Consider the following 16,921-nt stretch of genomic DNA (forward strand, 5'->3'; position numbering starts at 1 on the left):
TAAATAACATTTAACCCTGTGACAGCATCACTGGATGCCGTCAGCTTGTTCAGCTTCCTGGTACAAGAGCGAGGAAGGCTGAAGCTCTCTCCCTGGCTGCTTGAATACACACCAAAGATAATTCCTGAGGCCAAGCTGACATTCCTGTGGTGCAAGCATCTGCCTGGGGACACTTGCACTTGAACAAACTCAGTGCTGCATGAGGCAGACATCAGTTCTGCCTGCTCAGGGGAGGTGAATGAGTGGGGAGAGGCTGGAGATGAGACAGACTCAATTTGTGACTCCTTTTTCAGGCTGCTGGCCAAATTTAAGCACAGAAAGCATCAAGCCCTCGCTCTCCTGGGCAGCCACATCCCAAACAGCTGTGCAAATTCACCACATGAACCCGTTATGACAGCCTAGCAAGGAGGCAGGTCAGGATGCTGGGGAGGGCAGGGATGCTAGGGAGTGCAGGGATGCTGGGGAGTGCAGGGATGCTGGGGGGCCCAGGGATGCACAAGGATGCTGGGGAGTGCAGGGATGCTGGGGAGCTCAGGGATGCTGGGGAGTGAAGGGATGCTGCTGCCAGAGGGATCCAGCGATCCCCGCGGTGTTTTCTGTTCTGCTGCCACAGGATGGCATTGCTCACCTGCGGATCAGCCGCTCCGCAGCCCCAAACTCCGCAGCGCGACCACAGCAACCGTGAAAAGCAAAGCAAGAATTTACGGGGACTGTTCCTTGTTTTATTACACCAAGTTCAATGCATTTAAGGACTCGGTTTTGGCACGGCCGTGCTAGCTGGATATATTTAGCCCCTTCACAGAAGTGTTGGGAATTCTCGGCAGTGATTGCGGAGGTGATGTGTGACTGGAGGGCTGGGGGCTGTAAACGTGGGCTGCTGCAGCACCTAAAGCAGGCGAGTGGGTCAGGAACAGCGAGGTTGGGTCTGGAGAGACCCATATTCCATAGGGAATTCTGCTCTGCAACGTCACACCAGACCCTGCTCCCTGCCTTGTGCCCCAGTGGCGCTGGGTTAATGCTTGCATTCCATGACCTCAGAGGGCTTTTCCAGCCTCACTGATTCCATGATTCTACCACAGACCTCCTTGGGAAGGCCCTGAGCCCTCTCTCTGTGTTAGTTTTGCAGAAGTGCCCAAGGTCCCTGTTCAGATGAAGCCCCCCGGTGCTCTGGAAGTGCTCCTGGCGCAGCAGGGAGCCAAAACCCCTCAGAGGAGTCACTGTCAGTGTGGCAGAGCCTGCAGAGCCATTGCAGCTCTTGGGATGGTTCTGGAAGCCCAGATCACATCCCTTTGTTCTGCTCTGCCTGCAGCTCCACAAACACCATCACGGAACCAGCCCAGAATCCCAGGATGGGTTGGGTTGGAAGGCAACCCATCTCGTTCCCCCCCTGTGCCAGGGCCCCCTGCTTCCCTCTATCCCTCATGGAGAAAGATGCTGCTCCCCAAATTCCCACTGCAAGGTTGGGATGCTGCTACCCCTGGGTCTGCAGAGCTTGGCTGGGGATTCTGAGGAGCTGCTCAGCCCCTGTCAGCCCTGAACCTCCAGAAATGGAACACTAAGGGAAGTTCTAAACCCTCCACAGAAAAATCTGCCCAAAACTGAAGCCCCTCTTAATTTGTTTTAACTTAACACAACAGTACACTATTATATCAAATATATATATATATATACATACATATACATACATATATATATATGGAATCATAGAGTAGTTTGGGTTGGAAGGGACACAAAATTCATCCCATCCCCTGCTATGGACAGGGACACCTTCCGCTGTCCCAAGTTGCTACAAACCCCGTCCAAGCCCACTTGCAGGGGTATGGCAAGTGTACAGAATAGATATACATACATATATATGTTATCCACAGGTCCTGAGGGTGACAGAAAACCCAGGAAAGGTGCTCAGGCTATTAGAGATGCCCTCTGCCAACACTCCCAGCACAGCCCCTTCAGCCACCTGGAACATGGACTCTGTGCTCCCAAGGGCTGGAGGTGTCCCTGCCCAACCTGAGCTGCAGGGAGGAGACTCTGCTGGCCGGAGCATGGCGTTCACAGCAGCAGGGAGAGGGAGCTGCATCCAGCATTGGACTTTACAGCTCCAGGAGACAGAAACTTCAGGAAAAGCCAAAGTAAATAACAAGTTTGCAGCAATTCCTGGAGAGGAAGGAGCTAGCTCTGGTGGTGAAATCACAGCAAACTTCCACAGCCCCTGGCTGCTCATCCTCCGTTAGACACTGCAGCTTCCAATAAGAACTCTAGGAATGAATCCTGGTGTGCCTCCCCTGGTTAGGAGCAGCAAGGTCTCTTCACCTGGGAAACATCTCCTGCCCAAAGCCATTCCTGTTGCAGTTATCCATGCTGCTCAGGGTGGCTGCTCAGCTACAAACCCAGCTGTGCCCATCCCCTGCCTGCACAGGGCAGATCCTCGGGGCTCCTTGGGGCAGCTCCCCCACTGTGGGATGCACAGCTGATGGGGTTATTGTTGTCATGGCCTCAAAACTGCTCTGCCTTTGGTCTTCACATTCAGTGAGGTTGGTATCAGGCTCTGTTTGCTGCTCTTGGAGCCTGAAGAGATGATTTTTGCCAAGAAACTCTAATTTTATTCTGATATAATAGAAGAATGCGAGCTTCATGTGCACGGATTTCTACCTCTGTAGTTGAAAAAACCATAACACGCAAGCTAAATTATGTGTTATCATTCTCCATATGACCTTAACCAGAGGTCTCTCAGTTCTTTTGTGGTATGACAGAAAGGTCTGAGCTTTATTTGCAGCGAGTTCTGCTTTCACAGATGAAAACTGTCATGTGTATGTTATGCTGGGTATTGTGCAAAAATATACAAATAATTTCTTTGAAGTGAATTTATAAATGCCAGCCCCTGACGTGCCTCTGGACTGCAGCTCTAATTAACACCAAATGCAGCCACGCTCAGTTGGGTGTGGGAGAACAGACTTCCGTAGGCAGCAGGCTGAAGTCTCACCAACTAATTTCACAGAAGTTATTAAAAATACTGGATCAGCACAGCAAAGCAGCCTGTAAAAACTCTATTATTGTAATAGGATAATGAAGTGAAGCTGGCTGCTTTCACCCAGCATTTACTGACTGATGGCTCTTTCCTTGTGGCACAGAGGTAGGAAACAGCAGCTGGGTTCATCCCTCCTTTGAGCACAAAGCTTCAGGCCTGGGCATTTACTGCCGTGGATGTGGATGAAATATTGCTGGGCAAGTCCAGCCTCAAGTTAAATATTCACATCAACAGAAGTTATGGCAGATTTCCCCCATAATTAATATTCATCTGAGCTGGAGTGCACTTGTTTGGCACAAGTATAAGAAATAGGTCTTTGTCTTTACTAAGGGAAAGTCTTGGCATGGGGGAAATCCCACTGCCCTGTCTGGCACAGGGAAATCCCTCTTTGCCACAGTACTCTGTTAGAAATCTGCAGTTGTTTGGAAGTTCATCCTCAGGGCTAAAATACAATTTTTAGGTATATAAAGCAGAAAGCCACCAGTGTGAACAGAGGGTGGGTTCTGGCATGCAGGGATTCTGGACAGGAGTGATCTCAGGGATTCTGCACAGGAGTGATCTCAGGCTTGGGAAGGATTTGTCATTCCCTAGTTTAGAGCATCTAGCAAGTGCTTAAGCTGGGAGCTCCATCCTCCAGAATCCCAGCAGTGGAGTGAACTCTTCAAAATCCAGTTCAAAGCAGCTTCTAAACCTGCTGGCTATAATTAAACAGGAAGAATTTACACCCACAGAAGCAGGACCAGCTTAAACAGAGAAAACCTGCCAAGGGAGCCAGAGCTCAGAGCCTGTAAAGCCATCGCTGATTCTACTCAATGTACAGGCTACACTCGCTATTTATAGATAGTGGAATGTAGAGTTAATTCCAGTTTGGCATGTTTGACCTAGATCCCACTCAGGGTTTGAGGCTGGTACAACAGAAATCCTGGGGAAACACCAGATCCCTGGAAATCAGCAGCTGAATTCCCCCTGACTGCAATGGGAGTTGGGTTTCCTGCGGAGCTCTGAGTCCTGATCTTCGATGCAGGGAAGGTTTTCTGCTGCCCCCGTTGACTCCCAGCTCACAACCATGTGATCCCAACCATCTGTCTGGTAAACTTTCTGATTTAAGCCTGAAATACTTGAATTCCATCTGCCTCGTCCTCCTGGGAAAAGCAAAAAGTAGCATTAGGGCTGTCAAATTCCTTGTTTGTTTTGTCCAAGTGTGCCCCAGAAACTGGGCTGGCAGGGGAGATCACCCTTTTCCCACCCCTGGAGCTTCCAGGCTGATATTGGGACTGATATCGGGGGTCCAAATTAACTACTCCAGTCTCTGTCTTATTACTCTTTCTCTACCTGAAGAATATAAACTACTAAGATCTTACAAAAATGCTCTAAAAGTTGTCTGGGAAGTGCCCCAGCAGTGTGAGGCTGTCTGGAACTCTGGGGTGAGAACTCCTTTCTCTAAGGTCTCTGGATTCCATGGGAATGCTGCTGGCAGTGGAAGGCAAAATCTGTCTAAAGCTAAATATTAGCAAATAATAGCAACGACTAATGCAAGCAAGTACCATGAAGGGAGGCAGAGAGGACCCAAGGTGGGATGCTGCTGATCCCCTCCTATCTCAGGAGGGCTCCTTTAACACACTGGGCAGTCAGAATCAGATGCTTCTTAAATTGTTGGTTATTTTCAAACATCTTTTTCCCCCCCACAAGGTTCCTGCTGGCCAAATTTTGCTATCAGAGACATCTTTGCACTCTGATAACCTTCAGATTCTGCCTTTAGATGCTTTTGTGCAATCTCATCTTCTGATTTTCCTATTACTGGCAGGCAGGCAGGACACGACATTCAAATAGAATACTTGATATTTCCACTGATGCTGCGCAGCCAGAATTAATCTTGCTGCTGCTGCAGTGGAAAACAACGAAGATAAGCAACAAACCAGTCGCTCTTGTGACTAAATTGAGCAACTCTGGTGGAATCCACAGAGGGAGCAGCTCTGGGGTGCTGGAAATGGCCCTTTTTCCGAGGTAATCAAGCTTTGTCCTGGAGCTCAGCAACAAAAGGTTGTGTGCAGGAAGGAAGTGCTGTGCTCGTGCAGCCCTGGCTTCCCAGGGCTTTATCAGGTCTGCAGGAGCTCCAGATATCTCTCAGGACCACCGTGAAAAACTGCAGGAAGTGCCTCGGCCCGACCTTTATCCACAATCAGAAGATTCCTTGGCAGAGCTTGTTTTTGCAGCCTCCACCTCAGGAATGCTGTGGAGCACTGGCTCTCCCTGGGGTTTGGGGATAGGTGGGAAACAGGAGCAGGCTGGGCACACACAGACATTCCTGGGGGGCCCTGGGGCACCCCAAGAGCCACCTTGACACTTTGGCTCCTGAGCTCTGGCTGCTCTTCCATTTTCCCTTTCTCTCTCCTTGAACAAAAGCCAGAGCCTGTGTTTTAATCCCTTCCACAAACAAATCAGGTCTGATCAACAATGGCAACAATTTTTTGGAATAAGTGGTCAGTACGACAGTGGTGAGAATGGGTTGCCACTACTGTGGCGCTTCTTTCTTTTCCTTTCTAGCTGAATTTAAATTCAAGTTCATGAAGGTGTGAAAGGGGAGGGAGACAGTGGGACAATGTGATGCCTTAGAGAAGAAAACCACCATTTATTTGGTCACTTTTTTTTTTACATCATCTTCATACAACTGTTTCATTGTAACATTAATACATTAAAAAAAAAAACCAAACCCACCAAGATAGCTTGCAAAATTATATATATTTTAATATCCAAAAAGTACATTGCATATATATAGTAGCAAAAGCCCCATTTCCATGGGTAGTTTCTTCATACTTAAATTTTGCGATTATTGCAGAAATGTTACTTAAAAACACCCCGAAAGCACTAAGACCTAACTGGATTAGCTTGATCTTCTCCTCCCACTTTGTTAAATAATGGCATCAGTGCTTGTGTTTAACGTTCTGAGCAGACTCCAATGCTCTGCTTTCAGACTCCCCTCCTGCAATCGGATGCACATGGACCAAATCTCGCCCCCACAGAGTCCCAGGGGTTGGTCTAGACTAGATAGTTGTGATCCTGTTAATTGGCTGCCACTTAATACAAGTCAGCTAATGGGTTCTACATGGAAATCTCGCCCCCCAGACATCTGTTCCAAACCCCAAACGCTTGTGGTTTACCCTCTGTTTACGGCACCAAACCGCCGCTTGTGCAGCGTCACATTCACATGTGCAAAGCTGGGGATGGCTGAGAACTCTGGAAGGGCTCAGATTTCCACAGAACCCCCCAGCAGAAGTCATCAAAAAGAGAAGTATTTCATCGTTTCATCTATAAAGTGGTTTAGGATCTTCCTAAAGTTCAGGATTTGGGCGAAAAGCGGTCACAGAATATTGCAATGGTTGCCTTGAGATGTCTGGCCTGTTTTCAATCAGCCTCAATGCAAGCATGGGAATAAGTGGAGTTAATCTGCAGACAGCTACAACAGACTAATACAGAAAATCCTTTCCTCTAGACAAACCCAGGGCAATCTGGAAGGTTTCTGGCCACTTTGAGGGTCAATCATGGATCCAATTGCAGGACCAAGCCTATCTCCAACAGATACATTACTCATGTCTTTTTTTTTTTTTTTTTTTAGCAAAAAGTACAAAGCTACAGCCCAAATGTACAGATTGAAAAGATGTACAAATTACATTAAAAAAATAAACAAAAACAACCGAGCTGATAGTAAAAAACAAACCTGCATTTGTGACCGAGGTCAACTCGTTTTATTTACTCTTTCTTTTAAAACTGTGAGATATAGGGAAAAATAACTCTGCATAATTTATACAGTAATTTGCCTTCTGGTTTGTTGACCCTTGGTTTGACGGTCTGACAAACGCACAGCGTTCGCGAATCGGTGCTTCCAGAGCCCCGTGGCTCAGGCAGAGCCAGGGACCTGCAGTCGTTTATTCACTTCACTTCTGCTTTCAAGGAATATCTGTGCTTGGCTTTGCATCACGTTTTGTTCTGGTTTCTGCTGCTTTCTGACATCAGACACAGTCGAATGAAGTTGTACTCTAGAAAAGTTCCTTCAATGCCCTTTACTTCTTAAAATATACATGTACATATATATATATATATATGAATATATATATATTTAATTTCCAGTTGGGTGAAGATCTTCCTCTGCCTTAGAGCTAAGATTTCCAGTTGTGGTCCCCTGCAGCCCAAAGTCCTCCACTCAATGGTCAAATGGCCAGCAAGAAAAAACCCATTGTGGTCATCTTTCCCTACGACCCACTGCTGGATCTATGCCTTGTCAAAAGCCTTCGAATCCTTAAAAATTCCTCGCATCCAAAAGCTAATAATCATTCCAAGGAATGGTGAACCATCTTCACTGTCACTTCCTACAGAGGACGCAAGCCTTAAACCCTAAAGAAAATGCAGATTACTGGCCCACAGGAGCTTCCATCTCTCAGTTCAAGACATAAGAGGCAAAGTTACAAAAGTAAAAGGTTTGGTCCAGCAATAACCAATATCCAGTTTGAATTCTTCCCCAGAAAGGCCACAGTTATCCATTAAGGGTCCCCCAAAAAACCATAAAAATCCCAGGAGTAAAGAAAATGTCCAACCAGACTGCTCAAGGCCACTGGCAGATCAAAGCATTTAGTAATAGCTGCCCAAGTGTGGTGTGACGTGGGCGTTGGGGTGGCGAGGCACGTTGGGGTTGGGGTAAATGCTTCCTGTAGGGGAGGTCCAATAGGGGGAGGCTGCTCCAAAGAAACTGGATGATGTGACAGGCATGGAAGAGGGGTGTGGGGGCACAAAGTTCACCTTCTGCTGATGGGCATGGTAGGATGGCATGTAGGACAGATCCGACGGGTACTTGTACATGGAGGACTCAGTGGGATGGGGCTGCAGGGCCTGGGCAATGCCATGAAAGTCAAATTTGTAGGCATACCTCTTGCCATGCACTTTGGTCATAATGTTCTTGTCATAGTAGTATCGCAATGCCCGGCTCAGCTTGTCGTAATTCATGTTGGGTTTGCTTTTCCGCTCACCCCAGCGCCGCGCCACCTCGTCAGGGTCTGTCATCTTGAACTCGCCGTTGGTGCCTTCCCACGTGATGCAGCTGGCGTTGGAGCTGTCCGACAGCAGCTCCAGCAGGAACTGCCACAGCTGGATCTGCCCGCTCCCTGCAGACACCAGCAAGGGGAAAGGAAATGACTCGGGACTTCCTGCTCCAGGGCACACACAAAGGCAGGAAACAGAAGGACTATCTCGATCTCGGCTGGGAACTGCTCCTTCAGGCCTTGGAAAGGTGGCCCTAGGAGTGGATAAACTGTTCCCAGCAAACAAGTTACTCAGCCCTTTGTTCTGGGCCTGGGCCTGAGGTCATGTTAGATTTCATAATGATCGCCTTTGGCCTTAAAATCCTCGGGCGATTCATAAAGAGGGATTTTTGTGAGGACACTGCTCTGCAGAGTTTTCACTGAGTGGTTAACATAATGTACTTCACCCCTCCATTGCTCGCTGTTTGCCATGGGGATTGTTTTGGATACCTCCAGTTCTCTTTCCAGTGGGTGATCTGAGTTATACGGGATGATGTGTTCCCCAGAAGGCTCCTGGTTTTATTCAGTGCAGGTGTACCAATAGTTAAGAGTAAGTTAAGAGCTTTAAGAGGATGTTTCTGTACAGGCATCCCATGGTACAAGTTTGGTTAGTTCAAGCAGGATTTACTCCAGGTCTTACTCCCCAAAATCAGGGATTATTTACTACAGATGATGTGCTAGGGACAGTCATACTGGGACTTTCAGAGATGTTTTGTGCCTTCCTTCATTTAACCCACAGCAGACAGTGAAAAATTAACCTGTACTGTGAATCTGAGAGACCTCACTTAAATCCCCCATAAAACTCTTCCTAAGGAATGCTGGGTTTGGGTAACAACATCCAGGATGGTGATTTTGTCCTGACAGAGATGATGTTGCACCACTTTTCTCACTTTTCTGTGAGGATTTTGGCAAAAGCCCTTGTGATGTCACAGCTACTGAGGTCAGTGACTCTCACAGGTCATCCCAAGGGTGCAGGGACAGCAGTTGCTCCCCCAGTGCAGGCTGGAGCAGCAGCCCAGAAGGAAAATTCACCTCTTTGATAACAGGGGTGTGAAATGTAAAATGAACTCACCTGGATTGGCAAGACGGCTGCTGGTGGGGCCCAGGATTTGGTAGGGATCTAAAAAATAAAATAAAATTTTTAAAAAATCACCCAGCAAAGTTTAAAGGATGTTTCATCAAAAAGAAACTTCAGGTCATTTTGCTTGTTCTAGAAACCAAATTTTCATTTTCTTTCTTTACTCTTTCTGCCCCTTCTCCCAGGGTCTGGAAGTGTTCCTTCTTTTTTCTTAGCAAAACAACCACCAAGTATTTCTGGAATCCAAAATGGCACAGCCACAGTTTCTGGCACTGCTCTCAGACCTGCCTGCTTTCACAGTCTGGAATCTCCTTGGGCATACCCTGCAGTCTGTGGCAATCAGAAAACATCAAATGTGGAAAAAAGAAGTGTGGGAAAGAGAACAACCACAAAGCAGGAGCAAATAAATTTCTCTTAATAAAACAGAGTTAAATAAAAAGGAGAGCAGATGAGATTTTCAGATTCACATGTTAGCAGCTGAGCTTGCTGCCCTGGGAGGGCAAGGAAATATTCACCCAAGTCTCTCTTTGTGAAGCAAACAGAGCATTAGAGAGATGAGAGTAACAGGAGTTTGTCACTGGCTCCACCGAGGCTGAGTGGCTCTTGAAAACCCCACAAAGCATTTATTAGGAATGAGTTCCTTCCCTTTCTGTGGGGCCTCCTCAGCCCTAATCTCTATACTTCTGTGCCTCTCTCTGGTTGTGGTGATTTGGATCTGCAGCATTTGCTCGTGGATTGAATGGGTGCCAAGAGAACCAAGCCCTGGAAGAGAGGCAGGGATGGAAAGCAGCTGTGCCGGCAGGGAAGGTGAGCTCAGCCTTTCAAGGGCTGGGAAGGCAGCAGGAAAACAACCCTGCTCTGCCCGGCGGGGCTGCCTTCCTCCTCTGCTCCGCTCTGGGGGCGGGGAAGTCCTGCTGGAATGGCTGGAGACACTTCCAGAGGGAAGGGATCAGCCCGTGGGGACACTGCAGATCCTGACCCTGCAATGTTCCTTTTGCCAGTGCGGCCAAACAGACCCGTTTGGAGGAGCTGCTGGCACAGCTCCGTCCCTGTCCTGAGCCTCCCCTGCCCGTCCCATGCCTGAGGCTGCTCTTCACATCGAACACATCAATTCTCCCAGGCTGCTCCCAGTCCAGAGCTCACAGAACCCCTGGGTTCTGCTCCCACTCCAGAGCTCACAGAATCCACACTCACCTGGCTGGGGCCGCTGCTGCTCCGTTGTCTTATTCACATTTTGTGTCCCTGCAACAGGGGCGCCTGGAAAGAGAGGAAGGGTTTATAGGGACAGAGAACAGGTACAAAATACAAAATACATCCCACGGGAATCCCAGTGACTGTGAGGGAAAGGTTTGCTCAGCCTAAGAGCTGATGTTTTTGGGATTGCATTATAAAATTAGGAGATGTCACTAGAAATTTAAGTTTTTGCTGTCCAATGAAAATACACAGATAAGGAAAATATTACATAGATGTTTATAATTTCCTAAGTAGGCAGTGAGACAAGGAAAATATGTAGATAACTGATTAATTTTCTCTTATTGCACCTTAACTTCCATCCTAGTTTGCATCCACGTTGTGAACAGAAAATTGGATTTTTAAATGTATAAATTCTGACCTCTTTCCACATTGGAACTTTTCCCACATTTTTTGGAAATGTGAATTCTTTTTTGGGCAAAATTAATGGGGTCTATCAAACATTTAGTTGAAAATATCAAGACCATTTGTATAAATTCCTTCAACAGGAAGATCTGTTTCTTCTCTTTGTATCATTTCTCATGACAGAAAACTGTGACTCAGAGAATAATTCTGACCTTTGGGGTGTGCACAGCTCAGGAAGCTGTGGAGCAAAGGGAGGTGACTCTGACAGTGCTGCCACATTACCTGACAGCAGGAGTGCCTAGCTGACAGTTCAGTGAGCCCACCCTGCAGTGGGAGCAGGGGACAGTGGCTCAGAGCCAGCAGGTTGTGCCAGCTAGAACACAGATTTTGGGGACAGGGAATTGGTCTGGCAGGTCACCCAGAACCTACTGAGAATCCAAGGCACTCCAAACCCAACAGGAACAAGAGTTGGGGGTGAGCAGGGCTTGAGCAGAGGGGCCCCATCTGCCTGCTGGACTTGGCTTTCCAGTAAAGTTGTAAGAAACTCTCAGAATGTGCCCAAACTGTCCAGATCTGTCCCTAAAACCATCACAGCAGGGGACAGACCTGTGGTTAACAGGGAGTCTGTCCAGGGGATTTGCTCCTGACCCCTTAATCAAACCCTACAAGTATTACTCTGTCCATAACATCATTTGACTTCTTATCAGTCTCCAATTCTGCTTCTTATCTATCCCCAAATCTTCTGCCCTTCAGACACTCCTAACACAGCTCACCCATGCTCAAGTCTCATTCTGATCCTCCACTGCACAGTTTGTGATTCCCATTCAGACAACTTCATTTTGGAGAGGCCAAAATTCCCATTACTGCCCCATCCTGCTGTCCTTACTGCATCATAGGAGGGATCAAATGACAAAAGACAACAGGCACAGAGAGGCAGAAATTAACTTTTCCTAGAAAAAAACCTTGCAAGGATCTGGCTTTGCTTTGTGGTCCCAACTGGCTTGGATTCTGCAGGGCTGCGTTTTTTCCTCTCCCACAGCTCCAGTGCTGCCCTGGCCCCTCATAGAGGGTGTCAGTGGGGCTCTTTGGGCAATTCTCAAGCCTGACACCTTCTGCCCATGAAGTCCTGCCATTGCACTCAGTGGAATTTAATGTCACCCATCCCAGCCAAGGGGAGACCCTTTGCTCTTATCTTAAGATTCAGAGGACCACAGGCAGAGAAGGAGGTAGAACCCCATTGTTATTTCACAGAAATTAAATGAGGATTTTAAACCCAGGGAGGTGGAGGATTTGAAGTCACAATAAGGAGGTTGTTTCAAGGAGAGGGAAAAGGTGACATTCCAAGTGCCCCTCTGCCCAGCACCTCGTACCCGTGGGGCTGTGCAGCTCCCTGTGGATCCAGGCACTGGCACATTCCTCCAGCACTGGGAAAGCCGCTGAGGCTTTGAAATTACAGCCTTACAGTCATTGGCATGGAAAGGAAAACACAGAGGGACGGCAGAGGGGAGGGTGGGGGAGCAGGAGGAGGAGGGAAGAGAGGGGAATGGGGGAAAACAGAACTCATGTAATCTGCCTGTTTTTATTTTTATTTTACTTGTTTGTTTTTTTCCCTTTTTACAGAAACCACAAACCCCGCTGCAAATAGATGAGACTGGAAAACAAACCACTGTGGTTTCAGCCTGGGACAAAGAGTGGGATGGGACAGCTCGGGAAGAGGGAGGTGACAGCCTGATCCATGCTGCCCCAGCCGGGAGCTCTGTCCCCATTCGGGGTGCCTGTCTCCATTCGGGGTGCCTGTCTCCATTCGGGGTCCCTGTCCCCTTTCGGGATCCCTGTCCCCATTCTGGGTCCCTGTCCCCTTTCGGGATCCCTATCCCTGCTCCTGTGGCCGGACAAGGAGCAGGAGGACTGGACACTGCCTTGGTGCTGTCGGCACTTTTCCCCCAGGCTCAGTCCCCAGCAGTTGTCCCTGTTGTACAAAAGGTGCTGTTGGCAGGGGGGCATTTTCCTGGCTGGAAAAGAATAATGAAATCCTCATTTATCCAATCTGAGAGACACTGAGAGACAGAGTGCTTTCAGTGACCAAAATTGGGAGAACGGGGATGAGGTCTGAGGCAATCCCTGCTTTTTCCCATGTCCTCTCTGCAGCCAGGCTCTGACTTCCATTGCTCCCTTGGGATATCCCTCTGAATTATTACAACCAGAGCCATGCTTGGGGAAATACTCAGAAAAACCCAGAGTTCTGCACTGAGAAATGTAAAACCTTCAGAAATTTTCCACCAACTGAGATGTTAATGTACATTTTGGTTTGTTCAATCAAAAAACAGTTTTGCCCTAACGTAACATTAATTGAAATGCCATATGATGATCCTGTTAAAAGAAAGGTAGCAATTCTTTTTCCTACAGAAAAATCCTATTCAAAATGGGGACTAATTTCCTTCCCAAAAAGTAGTGGAACTCGTTGAAAATGTTCCGTTTTCTCTGATTCTTTTGGGGTCAGATCATTGACTCAAGGGAATCAACTGCTACAAAGGGGTTGCTTGATCCAGAGTCATCAGCGTGTTTTGAGTAAATAAATAGGCCATGACTTGGACACATGATCTTCCTCCTTCTCCTCCTTCTCCTCCAGATGGAGAAGCTTTGTCCCAGAAGAGGAACCTGCTTGTCTCAGTGTCCTGGAGAGAGGGGTTTTCACCAACAGGTGACACATTCCAGTCAGATGTGCTGGCCACGAATGCATCCGCAGGGCTGCTTGGGTTGTGCAGTACCAGAGCTTGGCTCTCCAGGGAAGTTTGGCTAAACCTGGATAAAAGGATCATTCCAAACCCCTCTGAATGGGTTTCCTTATAGCCTGGAGTTTTAGGATGCAAAAGGACAGCTTGGAAGGACAGTGTGAATGTGACTCAGCCCAAGTGTAATCCAGGCTGACTGAGATGAGTCCCTTTGACTCAGTTTTTCCTCTGTAAGTATGGATTATGGAACAAAGTGTGGGAATGTATAGGGGCAGCCTTGTGTTGTAGGATGAGATTTAGCTCTGAATGTGACTTTGCTGTGGTATGAAGGGTTAAATATGATAACCAGCAATACAGGCCCTGCTATTGATACACCGTGTGCACTCAGCTACTGCAAGTTTCCAACTCTTTCTCTCCCCCTCAAAAAAAAAAAAAATCAGATGCAGGAAGCTATTTTTATTTCACAAAAATCCCTGCAACGTGAGAGAACCGCACCAGCCCTCCCAGCTTCCAGGCCCAGGCTCGAAAGCTGAATGTGTTTAAAGCAAAATGGAAAAGGCAGAGCCAGGGAACCCATCCAGAGACTCAGGTTCCTGCAAAAATAGGATCATTCCCAGGACCTGAGCCACCTGAGTGGCTCAAAGAGCTCCTATAGAACTGCAGCCAGACGGTGACAAGGAGAGTCTTATCTGTCATTAAAACCACTGGGATTTTACACTAAAACTTGCCATGGGATGGAAATTCAATTAAAAGACTTGGAGTGAGGTTCTCTCCTGGTGTAAATCAGCAAATGGCTACAGGGAAGTGGGGGCAAATTTATCCCAGAAAGGATCAGGTCCCCATGTCTGGTTTAGACTTAAAAGGCCCTGTGGAACAAGAGTCCTATGACAAATGTGTGTTCAATACAAAATGGAATTAAAGAGCAGAAAATAAATCATAGATGCTTTCAAGAACTGTCATTCTGCAGCTGTCTGGTTTATGTCCAGAAATTCCCCAGCATGAATGCTCAGTCTATTAGGAGGAAGGTAAAGGATATTAATAATACTTTGCACTTTCACAGCACCTTTCAACCGAGGATCTCACAGCTTTGCAAACATTCGCACTCACAGCACGCCTGGGAAGAAGCTTAAATATAATTTTATTTATTCGCAGGCATAAATGCACTTTCTGCAGGCTCTAGCTGCCTTTTCCAGATGCACTGCCTTCCCAGAAATCAGGCTGTATGGGGCAGGCTGCAGCACTGATCTCTGTGCCTTTTAGCCCTGCTCTTCACTTTCTCACACCAAATCTCCCTTGACTTCTGCCTCGCCACCCTCTGTGTCCACCTCTCCTGACCCCCCTGCACCCTCCAGTCCCCCCTGGAGCTGTGTCCCCTCCCAGCACCTCTGCGGCATATTTAGTCTGAGCAGACTGATAGATATTGCTGGGGGCAGATGGACAGACACACAGAAACCAGGAAACCAGACTGAAAATGCCCAGGTGGATTCCCACCCCACCATCCCAAATCCCTGGCAGTCCTTTCAGCCTGAGTGCAGCCCAGTGAGCAAGGCTTTAGGGAGTCTGTGTTTGAAATACGATGTATTAGGGAGCAAACCCTCTCTGATAAGTTTAAAAAAGTTCAAAAAATTTTAGAAGCCCTGGTGTTTTATAAATCTGAGAGTTTGGGACACAGGGGAGGCAAGGGGGAATTTCACTGAACAATGGGCTCACAGTCCCTCTGTTTCCTGAGCTGCTGGGAAGTGCTGACAGCCCCTTCATCCTGCTCCCTCTGAAGGAGCCTTCTCAGGCACCACTTTGTGCTACCAGCCCTGAGGAGGCTTTCCAGGACAACAACGAGCTTTGGGCCTGGCATATCCACATTTTTCAGGCCTTTTTTTCTTTTTTCTAGGATGGATACAGTGGGGCTGGGTCATTTATGGACTATATGCCTTATGGGCACTCTAGGGTAACCTTATTTGGAATGCCATCCATGCTGGCACAACAGGCAAGGCTGGGAAGGAAGGGAGAGCCCAGGAATCTCTGGAGCCAATATTTCCAAGGAAATTCGGCAGCTGGAGGATGGGAAAGGGGCTTGTCCTAAGTCATGGAGACAGAGCCAGGAGGGGAGACAGAGGAAAGGCAGACCCAGGTGTAGTGGGGGATCCAGAATTGTGATGTGTCTAAGTGGTCACTTGGGGTCTATTTTGTGGAAACCACTTTATAGGGAGAGAGGGAAAGGAGGGTCAGGTACATGGAGAATCCTGTGGATCCCACAGCCCACGTGAGATCTGCAGCCTTCTCCTTCTCCTGATTTGCTTCACTGAAATCTCTAAGGCCAAGTCCTGCCTGGAAATAACCTGTGCTCCCAATCCAAGCAGGACAGGTTATCCCAGAACAGTTCCTCCTGCATTCCAGGTTTGGGCCATGCATTCTCCATGCAGAACACAGGCTGGGTTTTGCAAGGAGTCCTCCTGCTTCAGGAGGAAGAAAAGATCCTGGTCTGGTGGCTGGAATTTATATTAGCTTCCCTAAAGGGGGAAAGCAGAGCAGGTGTCCTGGGGGATGCAGACCTGTGATTAATCCAAGTGTTCCCTTGGGGTCTATTTTGTGGCAGCCACTTTACAGGGAGAGAGGGAGAGGAGGACACGGGATTTTCCCCGTGGCTTTTCCTGCCCAGGTGAGGCTGTGTGGTGGCACTCCCCTGGTGCCTTGGAAAAGTCCCAATGTGGGAACAAACCCTTCTCCTGCTGCAAGCCAACCACGTCAGCAAGGTCTGCCCAGGTCTGTGTGTCCAGCCCTCACACTGCCTCATCCACCTCCTGGAGATCCCATCGAGGAGGTGGGGTCGTGTTCAGAGCCAGCTGGAGAGCACAAACCCAGACTGTGGCTTTCTGCAGGGGCAAGAGAGCCAAAACACCTCCATCTTCTCCTGGAAACATTCAATGGATTGTTTGAAATGGTGGCGGCAAACATGAAAGCTGTGGAGCCCACAAGGTCCCTCCCTGGCTCCATGGACACGTTCTGAGTGTTACACACACACAGGACACTTCCTTCACACTCAGAGAATATTTCTGACTGCCCCACACACACAGGGCACATTCTGAAAGCCACACATACACAGTGCAAATCTCCCAGGGTCAGCAGAAAGGAGCTCCAGCTCCTCTCAGCACAAAGCTGTGAAGGCTCTGTGCTCTCACCTCTCTGTAGGTGTGGGCAGGGATGGTGGGACAGTGCTCGGAGCAGGGCAGAGTCTGAGGACTCCTATGCCCTTTTCCAATGGCTCTGCCAACTTCCCATCATGTTTATCCAGGTCCAGGGACATGTGTGTCACAACTGAACACACTGAGGCCTCAAAACATCACAGCATCACTCGTCCTGCAAGGAATTGCTTTTCAACTTGCTATCTCTGCTAATTAAAACAATTAATTAGCATGTGTGCCAC

The 16,921-nt window shown here is 48.1% G+C and overlaps 1 protein-coding gene across 4 annotated transcripts in view; it reads right to left on the reverse strand.

The window, feature by feature from the left end:
* Positions 1 to 5,630: 5,630 nt before the first annotated feature.
* FLI1 (Fli-1 proto-oncogene, ETS transcription factor) overlaps positions 5,631 to 16,921 on the reverse strand; it is an 84,713-nt gene continuing 73,422 nt past the window's right edge. For all 4 annotated transcript variants that reach the window (XM_085081977.1, XM_085081978.1, XM_085081980.1 and 1 more), the window contains 3 exons: positions 10,367 to 10,429; positions 9,167 to 9,214; positions 5,631 to 8,178 (listed from right to left, as the gene is read on the reverse strand). In XM_085081977.1, coding sequence (XP_084938103.1) covers positions 7,649 to 8,178; positions 9,167 to 9,214; positions 10,367 to 10,429 — 641 coding nt within the window. In that variant the 3' untranslated portion in view covers positions 5,631 to 7,648. The remainder of the gene's footprint in view (positions 8,179 to 9,166; positions 9,215 to 10,366; positions 10,430 to 16,921) is intronic.

This window comes from Lichenostomus cassidix, chromosome 24 (genome assembly GCF_008360975.1).
Source record: "Lichenostomus cassidix isolate B80296 chromosome 24, HeHo_3.0, whole genome shotgun sequence".
In the NCBI taxonomy this organism is placed as follows: Eukaryota; Metazoa; Chordata; class Aves; order Passeriformes; family Meliphagidae; genus Lichenostomus; species Lichenostomus cassidix.